The 18072-nt window shown below is 40.6% G+C and overlaps 2 protein-coding genes across 5 annotated transcripts; both read left to right on the top strand.

The window, feature by feature from the left end:
• The first annotated feature begins 1618 nt into the window (after positions 1-1618).
• LOC139636586 (equilibrative nucleoside transporter 2-like) lies at positions 1619-8770 on the top strand. 3 transcript variants are annotated; one of them, XM_071504795.1, is made up of 13 exons: positions 1619-1708; positions 2588-2675; positions 2758-2839; positions 2952-3100; positions 3183-3322; positions 4600-4734; positions 4865-4962; positions 5532-5607; positions 5725-5813; positions 6758-6866; positions 7060-7145; positions 7289-7485; positions 7641-8770. In XM_071504795.1, exons 2-13 carry the CDS (start codon positions 2638-2640, stop codon positions 7750-7752), a joined length of 1311 nt encoding a protein of 436 aa, XP_071360896.1. In that variant the 5' UTR covers positions 1619-1708; positions 2588-2637; the 3' UTR covers positions 7753-8770. The 3 variants fall into 3 exon arrangements, with proteins under 3 accessions (XP_071360896.1, XP_071360897.1, XP_071360895.1); XM_071504796.1 differs by having other exon boundaries at positions 1638-1708; positions 2628-2675; XM_071504794.1 differs by lacking the exon at positions 1619-1708 and adding an exon at positions 2324-2420 and having other exon boundaries at positions 2628-2675.
• Positions 8771-9042: 272 nt separating this feature from the next.
• Positions 9043-17732, top strand: LOC139636587 (galectin-related protein-like). Of its 2 annotated transcripts, none has more exons than XM_071504798.1 (6): positions 9043-9511; positions 11360-11461; positions 12511-12594; positions 13622-13710; positions 14699-14882; positions 15737-17732. In XM_071504798.1, exons 2-6 carry the CDS (start codon positions 11423-11425, stop codon positions 15878-15880), a joined length of 540 nt encoding a protein of 179 aa, XP_071360899.1. In that variant the 5' UTR covers positions 9043-9511; positions 11360-11422; the 3' UTR covers positions 15881-17732. The 2 variants fall into 2 exon arrangements, with proteins under 2 accessions (XP_071360899.1, XP_071360898.1); XM_071504797.1 differs by having other exon boundaries at positions 9051-9511; positions 11417-11461.
• Positions 17733-18072: the final 340 nt, after the last annotated feature.

Raw genomic sequence — 18072 nt, forward strand, 5'->3', positions numbered from 1 at the left:
ATTTTTGTGGCGAGAGGTTTTGGTCCTGAAGGACCGCAGCCTCCTGCCAGAGGGGAGTGTCTCAAAGAGTTTGTGTCCAGGGTGGGAGGAGTTTCATATATTTATTTCATATAATATATTTCATATATTGATATGTACAGTAGGTGTAACCCATACAAAAGAGTATGTTTATATATCTATGCTCATATCGTAGACATATGTTACATAAATATATATATATATATATATATATATATATATATATATATAGTGGTTTCCAATAGTCTGAGTCCACTTTCCCAGAATGGGAGATGGACACATTTAAAATTAATAAGAAATTAATAAGAAAAAAACATGTATAAGCATATGGAATTTTTATGTTGTTTTAGGAAACTTGCTTATATGAATTAAATATATATTGTTAACGTATATGGTTGCAGTATGCTATACCATATCATAAATCATCATATAGATATTTTTATATATGTAAATATAGAAATTTTATTACAGGTATTTCATATATGTTATAAACTTATATCTTCATATATCCAGATTCTGCTTGATCAAAAGTAGTTTAGTGTAGAAGTTCTGTGTTAGAAGTAAAAGCCCTGCATTCAAAACTTATAAAGTACAAAAGTATTAAAGCAGCAAAAGTAAAAGTAATCATTATGCAGATTTCAGAATGAAATACTCTACAGTTTTCAAGTTTTAGGCATTCAAATGAAGGTGAGGATGCTTTCAAAAACAGTGCTATAATTATCAATTAACTTCATACTAAGTTTAGTAAACAGAGAAAAACTGTGCCCACCCTCTCTGTGTAAAAGAGAACAGGTTCTCTCTGTGACAGCAGCTTGAGGAACCGGCCGCAGCTCCTCGGTGGATTGAGGCCCTCTGCTGGTTCCTGCTGTTCAGTGACGTCTGGTGGGGATGGGGAGGACCGCAGACCTGAGCCACTCAAATGAAGGCTTGTTCTCACTGCATCTTAACACTAAAAAACATTTAAGAACCATGTTTAACTTGGTGACAGTCTTTAGCCTTGTTGTCCTTTTGTGTCAGGGCAGAATATGAGGCAGCTCCATGGATTCTGCACCGGCCTTCACACACTCCCATGCATTCACATGTATATTCCATTTACATGTAGTCATTTGGCAGATGCTCTTATTCAAAGCGACTTACAAATGAGGGACAACACTAAAGCTTCAGTGCAGCAGCAGGCCGTGGTGTGAGCACTAAGCACATCTGTTCAATAAATGCAAACAGATCAGGTGAGGAAGTGCACAGAACGTGTTTGATAAACGAGGTGCTCTCAGAACAGATGTGTCTTCAAGATAGACCTGCTGTGACAGCATGTGGCAGCAGCCTGTTGTTGGTAGGGTACAGCATCAGGAGGTCAGAGGTGACACAGCTGTGACTGTTGTGATTGGCTCTCAACAGTCACACAGAAACTATCATAGTATTTCATTCAACCTGAACCCGGACTAATATTAATTCAGTCATTAACTGATGCAATAATTTAGGAAACATATCTCAACTGTTCTAAGTTTCTTTTCAGGAATGAAACTTCATCTCAGAGTTAGTTTATTTTCACATGGCCTTGAACGCCTCTCTAGCCCCCCCCCCCCCCCCCCCCCCCGTCTTCCTGTTTCAAACTCAGCGCTCGAACACGACCTCGCTTCCAGTCTCGCGCCCGTCGCTCCACCTGCCGGACCCGCGGACCCACGACCCTCAGGTGAGTTCTCTCTGCCTTGTGTTCGCCGCTGTTCGTCTGAACTCGGTGGTTTTCGGACGCAGCTCTGGACGGTGAGTTCTTACACAGAAACTCTGTCACTTCAGTTCGTCGAGAGCGAAGGCGCGCAAACGGAATAAGGCGCGGAAACACGTTTCTATTGATTACCGGTGATTACCGGTGATTACCGGTGATTAACGAACAGTGTGATTATAGATTTATAATTTCTACACTCAGCGACCACGTGTTGAAACTTTACACATTATTGCGACTTCATCTCCCGCCATGTGGAGATGAGTCATAACCTCCCACGTCATTGTGAAACGACAGCAAATTACAGTCAGACAGGTGAGTTCTTGGTGAGCCCCCCCCCCCCCCCCCCCACCTGATGCGTCATATCAGGTGCATAACCCTGCAAACATATAAAAAACGTCCCCACAATGAAAACAAGCACAGTATGAAAGTCTTAGTATTAAGTATAATACTATTTATACAGTAAAATACTAGAAACACCATAAAACAAAGTCAGATTTTTCCTCTTATGTCTGAGATTACAGATTATCTGCTGTGACAAAAAAAATCTGAACTCAATGGCCACCCACTGGTTTTTTCCAGGAGCTTTCCACTGCGTGTCTTGGTCTTCATCAGCAGATGGTTGACGTTATAACACATCTCACACCATGGATCTGTTACAAAGAGAGAACCAAGCCGAAACGTAAAGAGCTAAATTAATGATTTTCTCTCCTTTATGGCACAAAACGACCAGAATATATTTTAAAGGGATGATGAGCAGTGCTGGTATTAAACCACTGACTCGGTGACTTAAATAAAATGGACTTTAGGTCTACTTTCATGTTATTACATGTTCTGTACATTGTTTAGAAACACATCAGCAGAAGAACAAAGTCTTGTCTCTGTGCAGAAACGACAGGATGAGGAACCAGATGACGCAGAGTCCGCCCGCTGACCGGTGAGTTTGATGGTTTGAATATATTTACGATAGAGAACAAAGCCACAGTGCGTGTAGAGCTACAGGTGTGTTGTTCCCACAGTGGCCGGGCTGTCGCCTTCATCATCTTCATGCTCGGTTTGGGAACCCTGCTGCCCTGGAACTTCTTCATCACGGCCTCCCAGGTTTCCCTCCGCCGCCTCCATCTTCGTGCCGCAGAGAAATAAGCATTCACGTGTCCTGTGGAGACGCTTTGGTTATAAATATATTTTCTTCTTTTTTCTGTCTTCGTTAAAGTATTTTAACGAACGCCTCACGCTTCCCAACGTCACCTCTAACGCCACATCAGGCGCCACTGAAGACTACAACTATGACAGCTGGATGGCCTTGCTTTCCCAGCTGCCCCTGCTGCTCTTCACCCTGCTCAACTCCTTCCTGTATCAGTGGTAAGTTAATCGCAGCTTTATTTAAACCATGAAACACGAACAAACTTGCTCTGGTTAATGGATTCATCGATTCTCCGTGCAGGGTGAGGGAACGCATCCGTGTGGCCTTCAGCCTGGTCGCCATCTTCATCCTCTTCTCCCTCACTGCTGCTCTGGTCCAGGTCTCCATGGAGCCGGACACCTTCTTCTCCGTCTCCATGGCAACCATCTGGTTCATTAACAGTGAGTTCGTACACAAACTAAAATACACCTGACGCCTCTGACACTCGGCTTTGAGCTGATGCGGACTGGAGAGATGAGCTGGCGTTCTAAGTTTTGCTATTGCTACAGAGCTAACGTTAGCATTAGCAGCTGTTTACTCACCAGTTTTGCCAAGAGCTTCAGCCATTGTTGCGTTTACAAGGGAATAGTTTATAATACGTCCTCTGAGCAGCTGCTTCTTCAGGACAGACTGGACGCTAGTGACTCGGTATCGGAAAATGACGAGACAGGCTGGAGCTAGCTGGCTAGCATGCTAACTCCAGTAGAAGAAAAGAAGAGATAGGAATAGAGGCAAAACAAGAGGGTTGCTTTCCACCTCTGGAGACAGCTCTTGGTGAATAAAGGAGTGAAGTTTGGTGCTGAACTCGCAGCGTTTCATCTAGACTGCTAAGTAAACAGCTGCTAATGCTAACGTTAGCTATGTAGCAATAGCAAAACACATACATTCACATACAGTATAGCTCCTTTAAATACTGGAGCAGGTTGAAGAGGTGATTAGATGGGAGGCAGCTGTGCAGGTGAGTCATCGGGAGATGAACCTGGTGACTGCACCCATCTCCAGAGAGACACACACAGACGCACAAAAACACACAGACACACCAAAACACAGAGACACACACAAACACAGAGACACACAAACACACAAAAACACAGAGACACACAAAAACACAGAGACACACCAAAACACAGAGACACACACCAAAACACAGAGACACACACAAACACACAGACACACAATCTTTGTCTTTTTGTTCACACACGAGCCCCTCCCACATACACACACTCAAACACAAAGCGACAAAAATTATGAAAGTTATCACTTTTCCCTTCTTGCTTGTTTGTTTTCTTGTAGTTGTCCATCACTTTGAACATGTTCCATGTCCCATCAGGTGTATGTTTGATTCCACACCCTAAGAATCTCAGAATTGATAAATAACACCACATGCTAACGTAAATATGCCTCCATAAGAACGGAAGAATACGTTCCTTTAGTTTGTTTATTTGCTCGGCCTATAAAAAAAAACATAATTTAGATGATTTGACGTTACTGAAGTGATTTGTGGCAGGTTGCCAGATTTTGTAAAAAGAACCAGAACCAGGAGTTCATTAAAATCTGAACTGATGAGGCAGAAAAAATCTGAGCTGACAAAACTGAAATGATTTTCACATGGAGGGAAACTGCTCCTGCCTTTGTCTGAATCTACCTGTTATGATCGTGTGTGTGTGTGTGTGCGCAGTGTTTGGGGCCGTGCTGCAGGGCAGTCTGTTCGGCGTGGTCGGCCTGTTCCCTCTTCGTTACAGCAGCCTGTTTATGAGCGGTCAGGGTCTGGCCGGGATCTTCGCCGCCCTCGCCATGCTCTGCTCCATCTTAAGTGAGTACCAGCCCGACACAGAACATTTATAATGACGTTTACAGTCAAACTGATGAACTGAACTTCTGGGGCTGATACATTTTCTTTCTGTATGTCAATAAAAACGAGCCGCTGCGTCTCCTCTCTGCAGGTAACGCAGACAAAAGCTCAGCTGCGTTGGGATACTTCATCACTCCCTGTGTGGCCACTCTGTGGACTCTGCTGTGCTACCTGCTGCTGCCACACCTGGTGAGGAGAAACACACACTGTCAGACTCTGATCACAGGAAGTGATTTAGTTCTGAAACAGCAAAACAACCAGTTTATGTCTTCATATAGAAATTATTTCATCTGTAAATTAATTTAATTCTACTTGGAATTAGACTTGACTCAGGCTTTATCAACATGTGTTTTCTGTACTGTGTCTGTCATTTCATCAATCCATCAATCAACCAATCAATTATTTTCATACAAATAATGAAACAGTCCACAGAATAAAAGCAATCAAAAAAATATCACATAACAACAATAAGAATAAGACAACAAAAACAGGAAGTGAGGAAACACTGAAGACTGGAAAACAAAGATAAAGATAAAATAATAAAATACTAAAACAGGAGATGTACTGAAGTAAGTAAAAAAAGGTAGGCTGTTAAAAACCAAAAGAGTAAAGACAAATTAATACAATGCTGAAGAGAGAGCTAAAGAGTAAAACCAGAAATAAAAGTAGAAATAAAATAAATAGAATAAAAGTAGGGTATTAAAAGAAAAACAATCCAGAATCAGATGTTTCATGATCTCATTTGTTCTTCTCGGCAGGAATTTGCTCGTTTTTACCTGAACAGGAATCAGTCTGATGAAGTGGAGACGTCGAAGGAGCTTCTCAGCAGCACAGGTGGGTTTCTGCAAAGACTCACCTGAGTGAGTGAGTGAGTGAGTGAGTGAGTGAGTGAGTGAGTGTTAAATGATAAACTAAGAGACTGACACGTTCTTATTGTTTTTCTTTGCGAAGACAAAAAAGAGCTGGAAGCCAAAGGGAAGCTGGTCCGTGAGGCAGAGGAGAGTCAGGAGCGCTCGTCTGTCCTGACCGTCTTCAAAAAGGTGAAACACTTTTCATCTGATGCAGGATCTTTTTTTCTTTTTTTAATTATTCATCTAGACATTAAACATATTATAGGTTTTGACCAGATTACTGTTAACTGGTGTGATCGAGTTGAGCTGCGTTATCAGCTGGAAGATAAAGTCACACTGTGAAGTGTTCACAGCCTGTTGGTCCCATTAATATTCATTTTCACATTTATTTATTTATTTTTTTAATGTTATAGGTGAATTCAGGACCATCAGGAAATCACAATATAACTGACAGTAATGTCTCATTCATACATATACATACACAGTGTATACTGTGTATGTATATATATTATATTTTTAAGCAACAGCTGTAAAAAAACCTATTTATTTAATTTGGCCTTTTTTTAATTCTCTCATATTTTACTGTTCTTACTGGTTTATATATTTTATCATCTACTGTCTTTCTCTCTATTAATTTGATCGTCTATTCGCCCTTATTTTATTATTTCATGTTTTATTGTAAAGCACTTTAAGCTACATCTCCTGCAGTTTCCAAGTTTATTATTATTATTATTATTATTATTATTATTATTAATAATAAATATGCAGCTAGGCCTTTGAATGGTTATGGTTTAGGAAAAGATGGTTTGGGTTAAAATAAGTAATTCCTTAAGATTAGAGGACCTTGGTTGTCATGGTTACAACAATAACAACGCAAACTACTGGAATCAAACTCCAGTCTCCTGTTTTGTTGACACAACCTCCTCTTAAGGTGGATTTAAGGTGGCTCTGTTTATTTCGTCCCCTGACTGGTTCCTTTGCTCTTGTCAGAATCACTACGGCCACTAGATGTCGCCAACATTAAAACATAACTGTGGTTCGTAAGAAGCTGCTGCTCGACCGACACAGAACTCCGTGAGTCTGGACTCGTGTCTGTTCTCGGTCCTGAACTAAAACCCTCCTGTGTCTCTCAGATCTGGCTCATGGCTCTGTGTGTCACGTGTGTGTTTGCCGTCACCCTGTCGGTGTTTCCCGTCATCACAGTCCGAGTGCAGACCGTCTACAAGGACAAAGTTGTCTGGAGTAAGTCTAGACTCCTTTTGTGGGGCTGATGGGAAATGTAGTTGTAGTTTTGGAGAAAAACAAACAGAAAATCCTATGGTTCAGCTGCTGTTTTGTTTTGAAATCAGAAACAGTCCTTTCCAGAAAGGGACGTCATTATATCTGCCTTCAGTCAGTCACTCCTGCTCTCTCTCTCTCTCTCTCTCTCTGACAGAGAAAGTGTTCACCTGTGTTTGCTGCTTCATCGTTTTTAATGCCATGGACTTGGCCGGCCGCATCATGCTGTCTTTCGTCCAGTGGGTGAGTCTGAGCTGAGCTAATTTCCACCCTGACGACAGTTAATCCACTGAATATGTTTCCTTCCCTCAGATTATCTGTCGTCTCTAAGATTGTCAAACTTTGGGCAAATTTCATTTCTAAACGCCTGAATGTTGATGTTGCAGCCATCTAAGGAGAGCCGCCTGTTTCCTGTGGCCGTGCTGTGCCGCCTGGTCTTCATCCCTCTGCTGATGCTGTGTAACGTGGAGAACTCCAGACTCACCGTCCTCTTCCGTCACGACGCCGCCTTCGTCGTCATCATGGCTCTGTTCTCCTTCTCCAACGGATACCTGGCGAGCCTCTGCATGGCCTACGCTCCGCAGTGAGTCCTGGACAGAAAGGGATGCTGGGAGTTCTGTCAGCCTGACATTGCATGTTAACATGTTGAAACATTAGCATTAAGCTCAAAGCACAAGTGAAAAGTTTCTCAGACGGTTGTTCATTATGATGTTGTGACCGTGTGTGTCTGTCCGTCAGGTTGGTGCGCTGTAAGGACTGCGAGACTGCCGGCTCTCTGATGACCTTCTTCCTGGTCCTGGGTCTGGCTGTGGGAGCGTCTTTCTCCTTCCTACTGGGAAAACTGGTTTAGAGCACTGGGAAGAGTGGAACTCATGGACCTGGACTGATCCTCGTTATGAAATTCAGTCAGAAGTATCAAGAAAAGGGAAACGCCACGTGATGAAACATCATTTTAATCCTTAAAAAGAGAAGAAAAAGAAAAATGAACCCAAGTAAAAGCTCTTTGTATTAGGACTTTTATTTCAAAATAGTGCAACACATCTGCATTTAAGTCTGGATTTCATTGAAAAACGTGGAAACCCAAGTGAACTGTTCCGTATCAACGGTTCATGGATGATTAAAGGGAAAAATTAGTTTGTATATTTTTACATATAATTGTGCAACAACAACACAACAGGAGTTTTTATCTACTTTATTCACAGCTTCACTCGTATCTGCAGCTAAAAATCAATACACAACAAAGTATTTTGAGTTTTATTTAAAATATTTTAAAATATTTTATTTTTTGTGACTAACATTATTTGACCTGTGCTTTTATTTTGGGGATATAATGATCAGCTTAAATGAATCCCAGCTTTTATTCTGAAGGCAGGACCATTTAAAACTGTGACATGTTTTTGGATGCTAGCAGGGATTTAGAGGTTTTGTCTTGTTGATGATTGTTTTGTAATTTATTGCATTTAAAGGATCAATGCAAATTCATTCATTTCCTCCTTTGGTGCCTTTGCTTTAAGATGGCATTGGTTACATCACAGCGACACAGCGCTCCTATTGGCTGCAAAGAGATCTGTGTTGCCCGACGCACAGAAGTCACACACTGATGATTTTATACTTTATGTTACTGGTTTTAAAATGTCCATGTTGAAGTATTTTTGTTTACAGTTTTTTATATTCATGTTTTTTTTATTTTATTACAGTGCTGGAAGTGTTTGTACTTTTAAAATTATTCATCTTTTTGAAACATTGTATTTTTATACCTGAAAACTTTTTTATTCTTTGCTTGTTGCTTATATATCTGTGTCTTTTGTGCCTTTATTAATATGTTTTATAGTTTGTTTGCTTTCATAATAAAATCCAAGCGCACTAAAGTTGGTTCACACATATTTAAAGGTGAAAAGCCCATTGTCATAAAGTGTTTTTCCCGTTGAACCAAGAACCTTTTGAGGAACCAGGAACTAAATCTAATTCATGTTTAATAGTTTGAGGGGGTAAAGACGTTCCTGCTGCGGGGGGGTGTAATCTGTAGAGTGGACATTTTGTTGACGTGTTTTAAACTGAGCCACGTGGATCAAAGTGATGACTCCTCATAAATCTCTTGCACAGATGACACGTATGAGGTAGAGGAGACACATGCACCAGTGCTGGCCAATCAGATTCCAGGGCCCGTGTCACAGCTCTGGCCCCGGAGGCTGTAAATGAGCTGCGGGAGAAAAATGTAGTGTAACTGCTACAACTACTGCAGCACTGTTGCTCCTCCAGTCTGTCATTGACACATTTGAGATTTTGTCTCTTGAAACTCGTTAAGTCACTGATCCTATCAGCTTCAGGCTCCTCTGCAAACTGACAGACGGGTTAACGCCACGGTGCACGAGCACTGAGCCTCTGTTGCTCTGCTGCCGCCTGGGTTTCCTCCTCCTCCAGCTCAGCCGTTTCCTTTGACCTCATGTCCTCCCCCTTCCTCCCATTATTTCACTCTCTTCATGGAAAATGAAAAGGAAAGTTGCAACAAGACAATGAGCTTCTCCGGTGTTCCCTAAGTCACATCAGAAATGAAAAAATAAGAACGGTTGAGTGACTGGGTGAAGCTCGGTTCCTCAGCTGCAGACTGGGTGAGTCTCTGCTTGAATTTGTTCTTGATTTCATCACCATGAGGAAACTGTAGTTTATTACACACACCATTCTGCTGCCCGCTAGAGCACCAAATGTGTATTCATCCGCTGCTGAAAATAGTCCCGACAAATGCACTATTTCCTCCTCTGTGTTTGAAACTGTGTTTGTGAGGCTGAGAGACAGAAGAGCAGCTGTTTATAGACGAGCAGACACATTGTTGGTTTGGCTCTTTTCATGAGGTTTGCTGACAGAAAGAGAAATATGTGTTAACCAGCGTCATACTTATGCAAATTTCCCATTGAGATATGTTTCCCAAAGCAGGGGCCACTTTGTGTTCAGGGTCAGGATGAGGTTTGTTAAGGGGAAAAACATTTATGACAAATTATTGACCTGCGCTTTTATTTTGTGGATAGAATGATCAGTTTAAATGAATCCCAGCTTTTATTCTGAAGGCAGGACCATTTGAAGCCATGACATGTTTTTGGATGCTAGCAGGGATTTAGAGGTTTTGTCTTGTTGATGACCGTGTCGTGTAATTTATTACATTTAAAGGATCAATGCAGCCAAATTCAGCTTTTTCTCCTTTGGTGCCTTTGCTTTAAGATGGCATTGGTTACACTGATCATTTCTTCATAGTTTTTATTCACTTTAACAAACACAAATCTCTTCTTCACAAGCACGTTTCTTTGTGGGCGTTCTACGACCATGTTAAGATGAAAACTGAGAAGCTTCATCTTCAAAGATCTCACCTGCTCTCCACTGACAAACAATAAGCAAACAGCAGCTTCCGTCCATGCGTTTACATTTACAGGTCACTATGATCTTCAGGGGTGAAAATAAAATGCACTGAAACATGATTTCAGGCTTCCCGGTAAAACATTTGAGCTGTTACCACATAAAGATATTTACTGTTTATAATTTCTGAGAGAGGAGACTCTGCTGAACTCACTGATATCAAATATTTGTCTGTGGAGCCAAATTGTGGCAGATTTTAAAAATGCCTCACCTCCTGTTTTCCTCCTGATCATCTCATTTCACATTGGAGTGAACGTACATGAGAAACAACCAGCACCACTGCACTGCTGTTTCTCTTGGTTTGTTCTGCAGGAGAGCAAAGCTCCAAATGCAACATAATAAGTAGAATAATTAGTCATCTTTATTTAACTTCTATTTAACTACTTCGTATTATGTGAAAATGCATAATTAAGTAAAATGTCAGATGACAAGTCACACGGCAAAATCCTCTTCAACCAGATTAAGATGTTTTATGTCCATTATTTAAATCTAATCTCTTTTATCTGTTGTCTTTTATCTATTTTATTGGGTTCATTGTTCATTAGTCTCAATTTTTTTCATTCAAACTGAAAGATGCTTTCAGTATAATTCCAGTGTCATTAGTTGATTGTAGAACTCTTTCAGTTAATGTAAATGTTGAGATTATAATTTGAATATGAGCAGCTGGAACTCTGTACTTAACCATGGATTGTCTGTTTGCTTTTACACACTTTTACACCCACTGATCTGAAAGTCTGTCATTAATGAAAAATATGAGCAGGAGAAACTTGTTTTAGAACAAATAAAAGGTGTTGGTGTTAAAATATGTTTCTGTGCTGGGAGGAAAGTTCACCAACCTGAGGAGGATTTAACTTTGGGGGGTTTGCAGTTAGAGCTGCACAATGAGCTCTGTTGTTATTGACCTGAGAGAGAGAGGCATGCAGGGGCAGCTGATTACCAGAGCAGAGAGAGAGAGAGAGAGAGAGTGTGTGTGTGTGTGTGTGTGTGTGTGTGTGTGTTGGAGTGTAAAGAGCCAGGTTGAAGCTCTACGTCAGTGTTGATTCCGTCGACAGGAGACGTCGGAAGCAGACAAACTGGACCTGCAGCTCATTCCTGTTTGTCTCCTTCAGATCAACATGGCTGAAACTCAGAGGGTGGCGGCGCAGGGCAGGAAGGTGAGTTTACACAGCTGATCGACAGGCAGCAGGTCAGAGGTTACAAACCCAACACACCCTCAGGAAACAGCTCAGGCTCACACACTCTCTCTCTCTCGTCTTTTGTGATTTTGAGTTTTTTTTCTCAGGGATTGTTTGGACTAAAATAAAGTTTTCTGTCAACCTGCTAGCCAACATGTGTGAAGCTGTCCAGAATGAAACAATGCAACTTCCTGTTAGAATTAACAAAATAAAACCTGTGTTATTCTATGTTGTAGCATTTTAAATAGCTTAATAACTACCAGTATACTGTGGTCAGGTTCAGCAGGAAACTGTTTCTTATTTTTCCCTTTACTGGTGACATGACGTAACGGAAACGTGTGACATGAAGGAGACAAAGGACATAATGGATGTAGATGACTGTGTAGATGAGGGGGCTGGAATGGAGCAATGGGGCAGATGGGACCTTGTGTTAGAGCCTGGTGTGACCTCAGGTTCTTCCCTGTTCCCTGTCACATGATCTGTGGGCCTCTTTATCACCGCTCATATCAGCTGCTTTTATTTTGAAGGTGAGCCTGATCTGAGACGTGTTGCTTCAGCTTCAGTCTGTCAGTTGTTATAAACGTCATCATCAGCCAGGAAGTGTGACTGAAATACAGAGCTTTTATTTTTACATTAAGAAAAATATCACTTTATGATAATTTCATGACGTCATATTACTGCTGCAAATTTGACACTTTTTATAGACAAAAAATGGATAAATAGATTTAATCGGTTCCTTGTTCACAAAACTAAATTGTGATTTGTGAGCAGAAACTAAAATGCAGATTAATTAACTCTTTAATGATGGAAAACACTCACTGCTTTCATACAAACAGCTGCTGATTTTCATGGTCCCCAGAGGAATAAACACCAGCAGACAAATATGTCCACAAACATATTTGCACAAACTAATGTAAAGAATCTATTGGTCACCTTGTTTCAAACGATTTAAACACACACATTCATTTCTAAAATGCCTCCAGGACAGATCCAGTGAAGGTACAGTCATTTGTGTTTGTTCCTTTCAGAAATGGGGGATTCCACAGAGAAGTGGGCCTGATGAGAGCAAAGCGAGCGGCCGCTGCCCTGAACAAGAGAACAAGAGAAACCTGGTAACACGGTGGCAGTTTTAAACAACAGATACAAACTTGTGAAATTACTAAAAATGTCTCGAAACTCAAATTTAATTCATTCCAATAATAAAGTGTAAGTTATTAATAGTTTTATTATTTCTACAGTTTAATAGATAAATGAACTTGAAATATCCTAAAATGAAACAATATGTGTTTATATGTGTAACTATAACCTACAGTCATGGACAGATTACGACATAATGGGCCCCTGGACATAAACTTGTAAAGGCCCCCGACTCCTCAAAAGACTTTGATAATTGATAGATAATTAACATAAAGATTCTTAACAAGTTCATATTTTGAATTGTCAAAAAAGAGATTGAATAAAGTAAAATTTCTGTCATGTATTTTTAAATTTCTTTTTTTATTTATTCTATTGAGAATTTGAATGTAATCCTCAGTGGAGCTAACGTTACTGTCACTGTTGAGAATGAAGTGATAATAGCACAAGAAGAAAATCAAAACTTAAAATGAAAAAAAAAGAAATTATGAGAATAAAGTCACATATGAGGCTATTGTAAGGAAAAATATTGTATTTATAGAAAAAAAGTCATATTTTATGATTATATCGTTACATTTGACAGATAAAAGTTGTACTGCTAAGAGATTAAATTCATTTAATTTATTAGTAACCCAAATTAATCATAACATTTAGTATTTTTCTCAAAATATCGCAACTTTTTTCTTAAAATATTCTGACTTTCTTTTAACATTACACCATTATATTCTAATATTGTTACTTTTTTTCCCCACTGGTTTTTCCTCAGTATTTCATATTTTTTCTCAAACTCTCAGAACATTTTCCCCACAGTGGCCTAAATACTGTATTTTATAGAAAAATAACGGTAATGGCTCAGATTTATCAGATCACCTCTCAGATTTTTCATGTTGTCATTTTTCTTGTTTTCAGTCCGCAGGCGTTCTTGATTTATCACTTCCTCTCCATTTAGATGCAGGTTGAACAATGAATCACGACTTGTGTTCATGTAAAAGTGTGTGTGTGCAGGCGGTTCCCTTCAGAGGTCACATCACAGGAGGGATGCAGCCGGGGAAGAAGGTGGTGGTGGTGGGAGTTGTGGACTCTCGTCCTGACAGGTGAAAATACTTCATCTTTCTTCCACTTTCCTTCAGCTCCTCATCTTCCTCACTGAAGTATTAACACACCACTTTTGTTTTATTTGATCTTTCTTCCTCGCATTTTCATTGTAATCATTAGTCCAACATGTGGGGAATTCAATATTCCCTGTGCTCCACTGTAGTTTAACTTTTTTACCAACTCTGTAACAGACATGAACATTCAGCAGAACAAAGACGAAAGAGAAAGATAAAAACCTCCCCAGCTGAGCTGAAGAATGAAGTGAATTTAAGTCCATCACACAGACATGAAACACATCGATATCATTCAGTGTGACTCACATTTCTGATGTGCATCCAGAATAAATCTCCTTAAACCTGCTTAGAAATCATAGAAGAAAGACACTTCTGAACTTGCCTGAGAATCGTCACATTTTAAAGTGATAGTTATTTGTGCATCTGTGACTCTGCTGGAAAAAGGAACTGCTGATGGTTAATTCAGCCTCTTGTAAATTATGTCAACTTGCCAAAATGGAACTAAATACAGCCTCAAATAGAACAACAGCACCTACATGTATCTGACGCTACAACAACCAGTATGAGCTTTTATGGGGTCAAAAATATAACAAAACATATTTGACTTCATCCATTTTCACGCAAAGTCAAGATTAAAACAGCGAGATCAGCTTTAATATATAAGGAAAAACAGAAGATAAATGAGGCTGTAATTATTTCTGGGGTTGGTTTAAAATCACACATGAGGAGCACAGGTGATGTTAAAATCACTGGACCCCGCCGGGAGAAATCAGTACTTTAATGCACCTTCATGCTGCCAACATGCAAAGAGCTGTCATGAAGTATGAGGTGAATGTATTATTAATAGGCTGCTGTTAGTATTGATATTGTGCTGATGGCTCCTCTCACTAATAGCTGAGCTCACTGAGCGTGCACCGTGTGCTCTCCACTGTTATATCTGAGTCGGTTTGACCGGTGTCGGTCCCTCTGTTAGGTTCTACATCGCCCTGACGTGTGGTCGTGGGACGTCCAGGGAGCCCCCTCCTGATGTGGCCCTGGAGCTCTGTGTGCGGTTCAGGGACCGACAGGTGCTGCGAAGGGCCTGTGTGTCAGGATCCTGGGGTGACCTGGACAGAGCGGTCCCCTTCTTCCCCTTCATCAGGGACCAGCCCTTCAAGGTAGCAGTGAGCTCTGAGCCTGTGCAGTGATAATCAGCAGGTGTGTTTCATCAACCTGCTTCATGTGCAGCTTGAAATCGTGAAATTAAAAAGCAGTTATGGAAACACTTGAATTTCAAGAAGAAAATTCTGAAATGTCTCAAAAAATTAAAACTTTAGATGCAGAATTTAAATTTTTTGTATGTAAGTTTTGGCCCCTGCCGTGTCAGGCCCCAGGGAGCCAGTTCCAACCAAGAGGCAGACCTGCTGGAAAGCTGTCGTCATGTTATTTGGAACGAGAGCACAGTATCATATAACATCACTCAGTGGAAACAGAGACCACTAGCATCTGTGTTTTGTTGAGTTTCTGAAGAACTGTGATGGAAACCCGGCTGGTTTCAGTCAGATGTGGAACCTGAAGAGTGTTCGTCCTGCAGCTGCAGGGGCCCCCAGGAGCCAGAAACCTCTCACAACCACTGGCTCCTTCACCAAACCATTTTACCAACAACGGGTTTTAATGAAAGTCACATCTGACACATGATATTGTGAAGCTGTAATGTGATTTTTTTTGGTTTATATTTGTGGTGATTATGGTTGGACAATGGTAAAGGTGTGTTGTCTTTCATGTCAGGCTTCACACTGCTGTTCTCAGACTACGTCCACATGAAGCCCATTAAAATCCAACAATGTGCATATTCAGTCATTCTCATACAAATCTGTCCACACTGAAATACCTGTGGGCAGACCGTGAAACTGCCACACGCAGTGGAAATCAAACAGGGAGCCACTTCATCGAGTCTCTTTTGTCTGATTCCACTTTAAAAAACGTCCAACATGTGAAATGAAACTGACCAATCGTGGCTCTCTCCTGGCAGATCGAGATTCAGTGCGAACAGAGCCGGTTCCGTGTGTTTGTGGACGGCCAGCAGCTGTTTGACTTCTCCCACAGACTGACGTCACTCAGCGCCATCGACACGCTGTGGATCAAAGGCAGCATCACCATCACCAAACTGGCCTGAAGTGAAGGACGTCACTCGACTTTCAGGGCCTCAGACCAGCAGGACTCAGATGTTTCACCTGGAGAAGAGGTCGTCTCAGTGTTAGTGAAAGTGCATTTCCTCTGTACCTGAGGAGTAATCCACATCAGCTGGAGTTCTGAGGGATTTAGTCCTGGGATAAGACGGATTAAGCTTGAAGATCTTCTACACCTTCCATGGCCTGAGGCAGGGGTGAAGCTAACAGAACCACCTGCCCTCGGACTGGACTCTGCTTATTGATTGGACCAATCAGTCCAATCAGATTCAGGTTAATGTCAAAATCTGTCCTGGTAACTTCAGTGTCACACACTGTGTGGGAACATTGAGCGCTGAGTTTTATAAACTGTTTTCTGCTCTGTATCTGTTCACAGACAAAATGTCGATCAGCAAAAACATCACAAAAATTCAGTTACAGTAAAACTCACAAACAAAACAATAAGATCAGTGTTTCAGTTCTAATCAATTCATTTCTTTTACCATGAAAATGAATCATCAGTCAAACAGGAGTAAACTCAAAACCTCTGACGCTGCTTGAAAACCAGTGAAGAACAGTGACAGAGAAAAAACCTGGAGACTGACATTGAAAAACACACTATAATACAAAAAATATCAAAAATGAATAAGATGATATGTGTGAGATTGTGTTTTTAATGCCTGTGTAACTTTTATCAGTGCCAACACAACTTTTTCAAAATGTTCAATGCCAAAATGTAACGTCACTGTTTTAACTGTGGTTTTAAACATCTCATTTATTATCTGATGAGCCTCACAGTGAGTCTGCTGTAGTGCAGCTGTTTGACCACAGGGGGGCACAGCTCAACGCAACAAAACACCATGAGTTCATATAATATTACTGCATAAGAATAGACAAAGAATAGGAGAAAAATGATATCGTGATATTAATAATGGGAATTAAGTATGTAAGAGCATTAGTGAGGGGAAAATAAGGAAATGTTATGATTTTATTCTTATTATATTCATTCATCACTGCTACAATAAAAACAACTACAGCAGTGAAATATCCAACCTTTTAAAAAATGTATATTCTTCATTACAAGGTAAAGAGTCTATAAAAAGTTAAATTTTGGTGACTGCACTACTTGGACAAAAGTATGTGGACGCTTGAATATTTCATTCACTTTGTTCTCTAGTCTTAATTAAGCGGTTATAATTGTAACTGCGACAATCTTAATCAACCTTATTAATTCTTTAATTCAAACCATAATAATCACTAACCATGTTTTTTTTAGTCGCTGGGGGGCGACGTCATGTTCAAGTTATAAAAGTGGACTGTAGGGGTCAACGCTGGGGTCAGTGTGGCTCGCCCCTGACTTCTCATATTTGCTAATATTTAATAACAATATATAATAAGAACAATAATAATAATCCATATAACAATAGAGATGAGTCCTCTTTTGAAACCCCTGGATAAAATGAATGGCTCGGGATGAAAATCTCATTTGGCTGCAGAGAGAAATGCAACACACAAAAACATCTGCAGACAAACTGTCCAACAAAACGACTGGACTGCAGCCGTCAGAGAAATAAACTGACCTTTACCTGAAGACTGTGGCATGAATCATGTGTAAAATACTGTACAAATGGACTATATATACTGTATATGTATCATTACATGTGTCAGTGAAAGACCTGTTCCTGTTCCTGTATTGTGCTGCCCATGTCAACCCACCGTATATCAATAAAGTTACAAACAGGAAGAGAAACAGGGAAGAGACAAACACAAACTCTGAAGTTTGAAATAACTGTGTGTGCTGTAACATTACGATTCACTTCACCGCAACTACGAGGCCCAAAACAGGAGAAATCAACCAAACAGAGTCTGAGGTGTCGTCTTTTTGAAGCGTATCAGCTGTTTGTCATCTGTAGTTGTGGTGAACGTTGTTGTCGTTCAGGCGGCTGCAGCCTCAGAGTCTCCACCGTCTTCAGTTTCATGGAGAAGCTCCACTATTGTCACCTGCTGCCTTCCCTCATCAATTATACATCACAGCTACAGTTCACTGACCCACCATACTCTGTGTGTGTGTGTGTGTGTGTGTGTGTGGAAGCCTGCCCTGTATTTACTCCCTGCCATACCCCATTAAACCAAGTCTCATGTTCTTGATCGGAGCTCAGTGCTCCACACCTGAGTATTTGCACAGTTCCCCTCCCCCAGT

This window comes from Trachinotus anak, unplaced genomic scaffold (genome assembly GCF_046630095.1).
Source record: "Trachinotus anak isolate AG129_WGS33_773 ecotype Australia unplaced genomic scaffold, CSIRO_AGI_Tana_v1 ptg000019l, whole genome shotgun sequence".
NCBI classification, from domain to species: domain Eukaryota; kingdom Metazoa; phylum Chordata; class Actinopteri; order Carangiformes; family Carangidae; genus Trachinotus; species Trachinotus anak.

Bases quoted from the DNA above. Each gene is read 5' to 3' on its own strand.
- LOC139636586 (XM_071504794.1), top strand. From the start codon at position 2,386: ATGGATCTGTTACAAAGAGAGAACCAAGCCGAAAC. The intron at 2,840-2,951 runs GTTTCCCTCCGC...TCTTCGTTAAAG, and splicing joins TCTTCATCACGGCCTCCCAG to TATTTTAACGAACGCCTCAC. The intron at 4,963-5,531 runs GTGAGGAGAAAC...TCTTCTCGGCAG, and splicing joins ACCTGCTGCTGCCACACCTG to GAATTTGCTCGTTTTTACCT.
- LOC139636587 (XM_071504798.1), top strand. From the start codon at position 11,423: ATGGCTGAAACTCAGAGGGTGGCGGCGCAGGGCAGGAAG. The intron at 13,711-14,698 runs GTGAAAATACTT...TCCCTCTGTTAG, and splicing joins GTGGACTCTCGTCCTGACAG to GTTCTACATCGCCCTGACGT. The intron at 14,883-15,736 runs GTAGCAGTGAGC...CTCTCCTGGCAG, and splicing joins TCAGGGACCAGCCCTTCAAG to ATCGAGATTCAGTGCGAACA.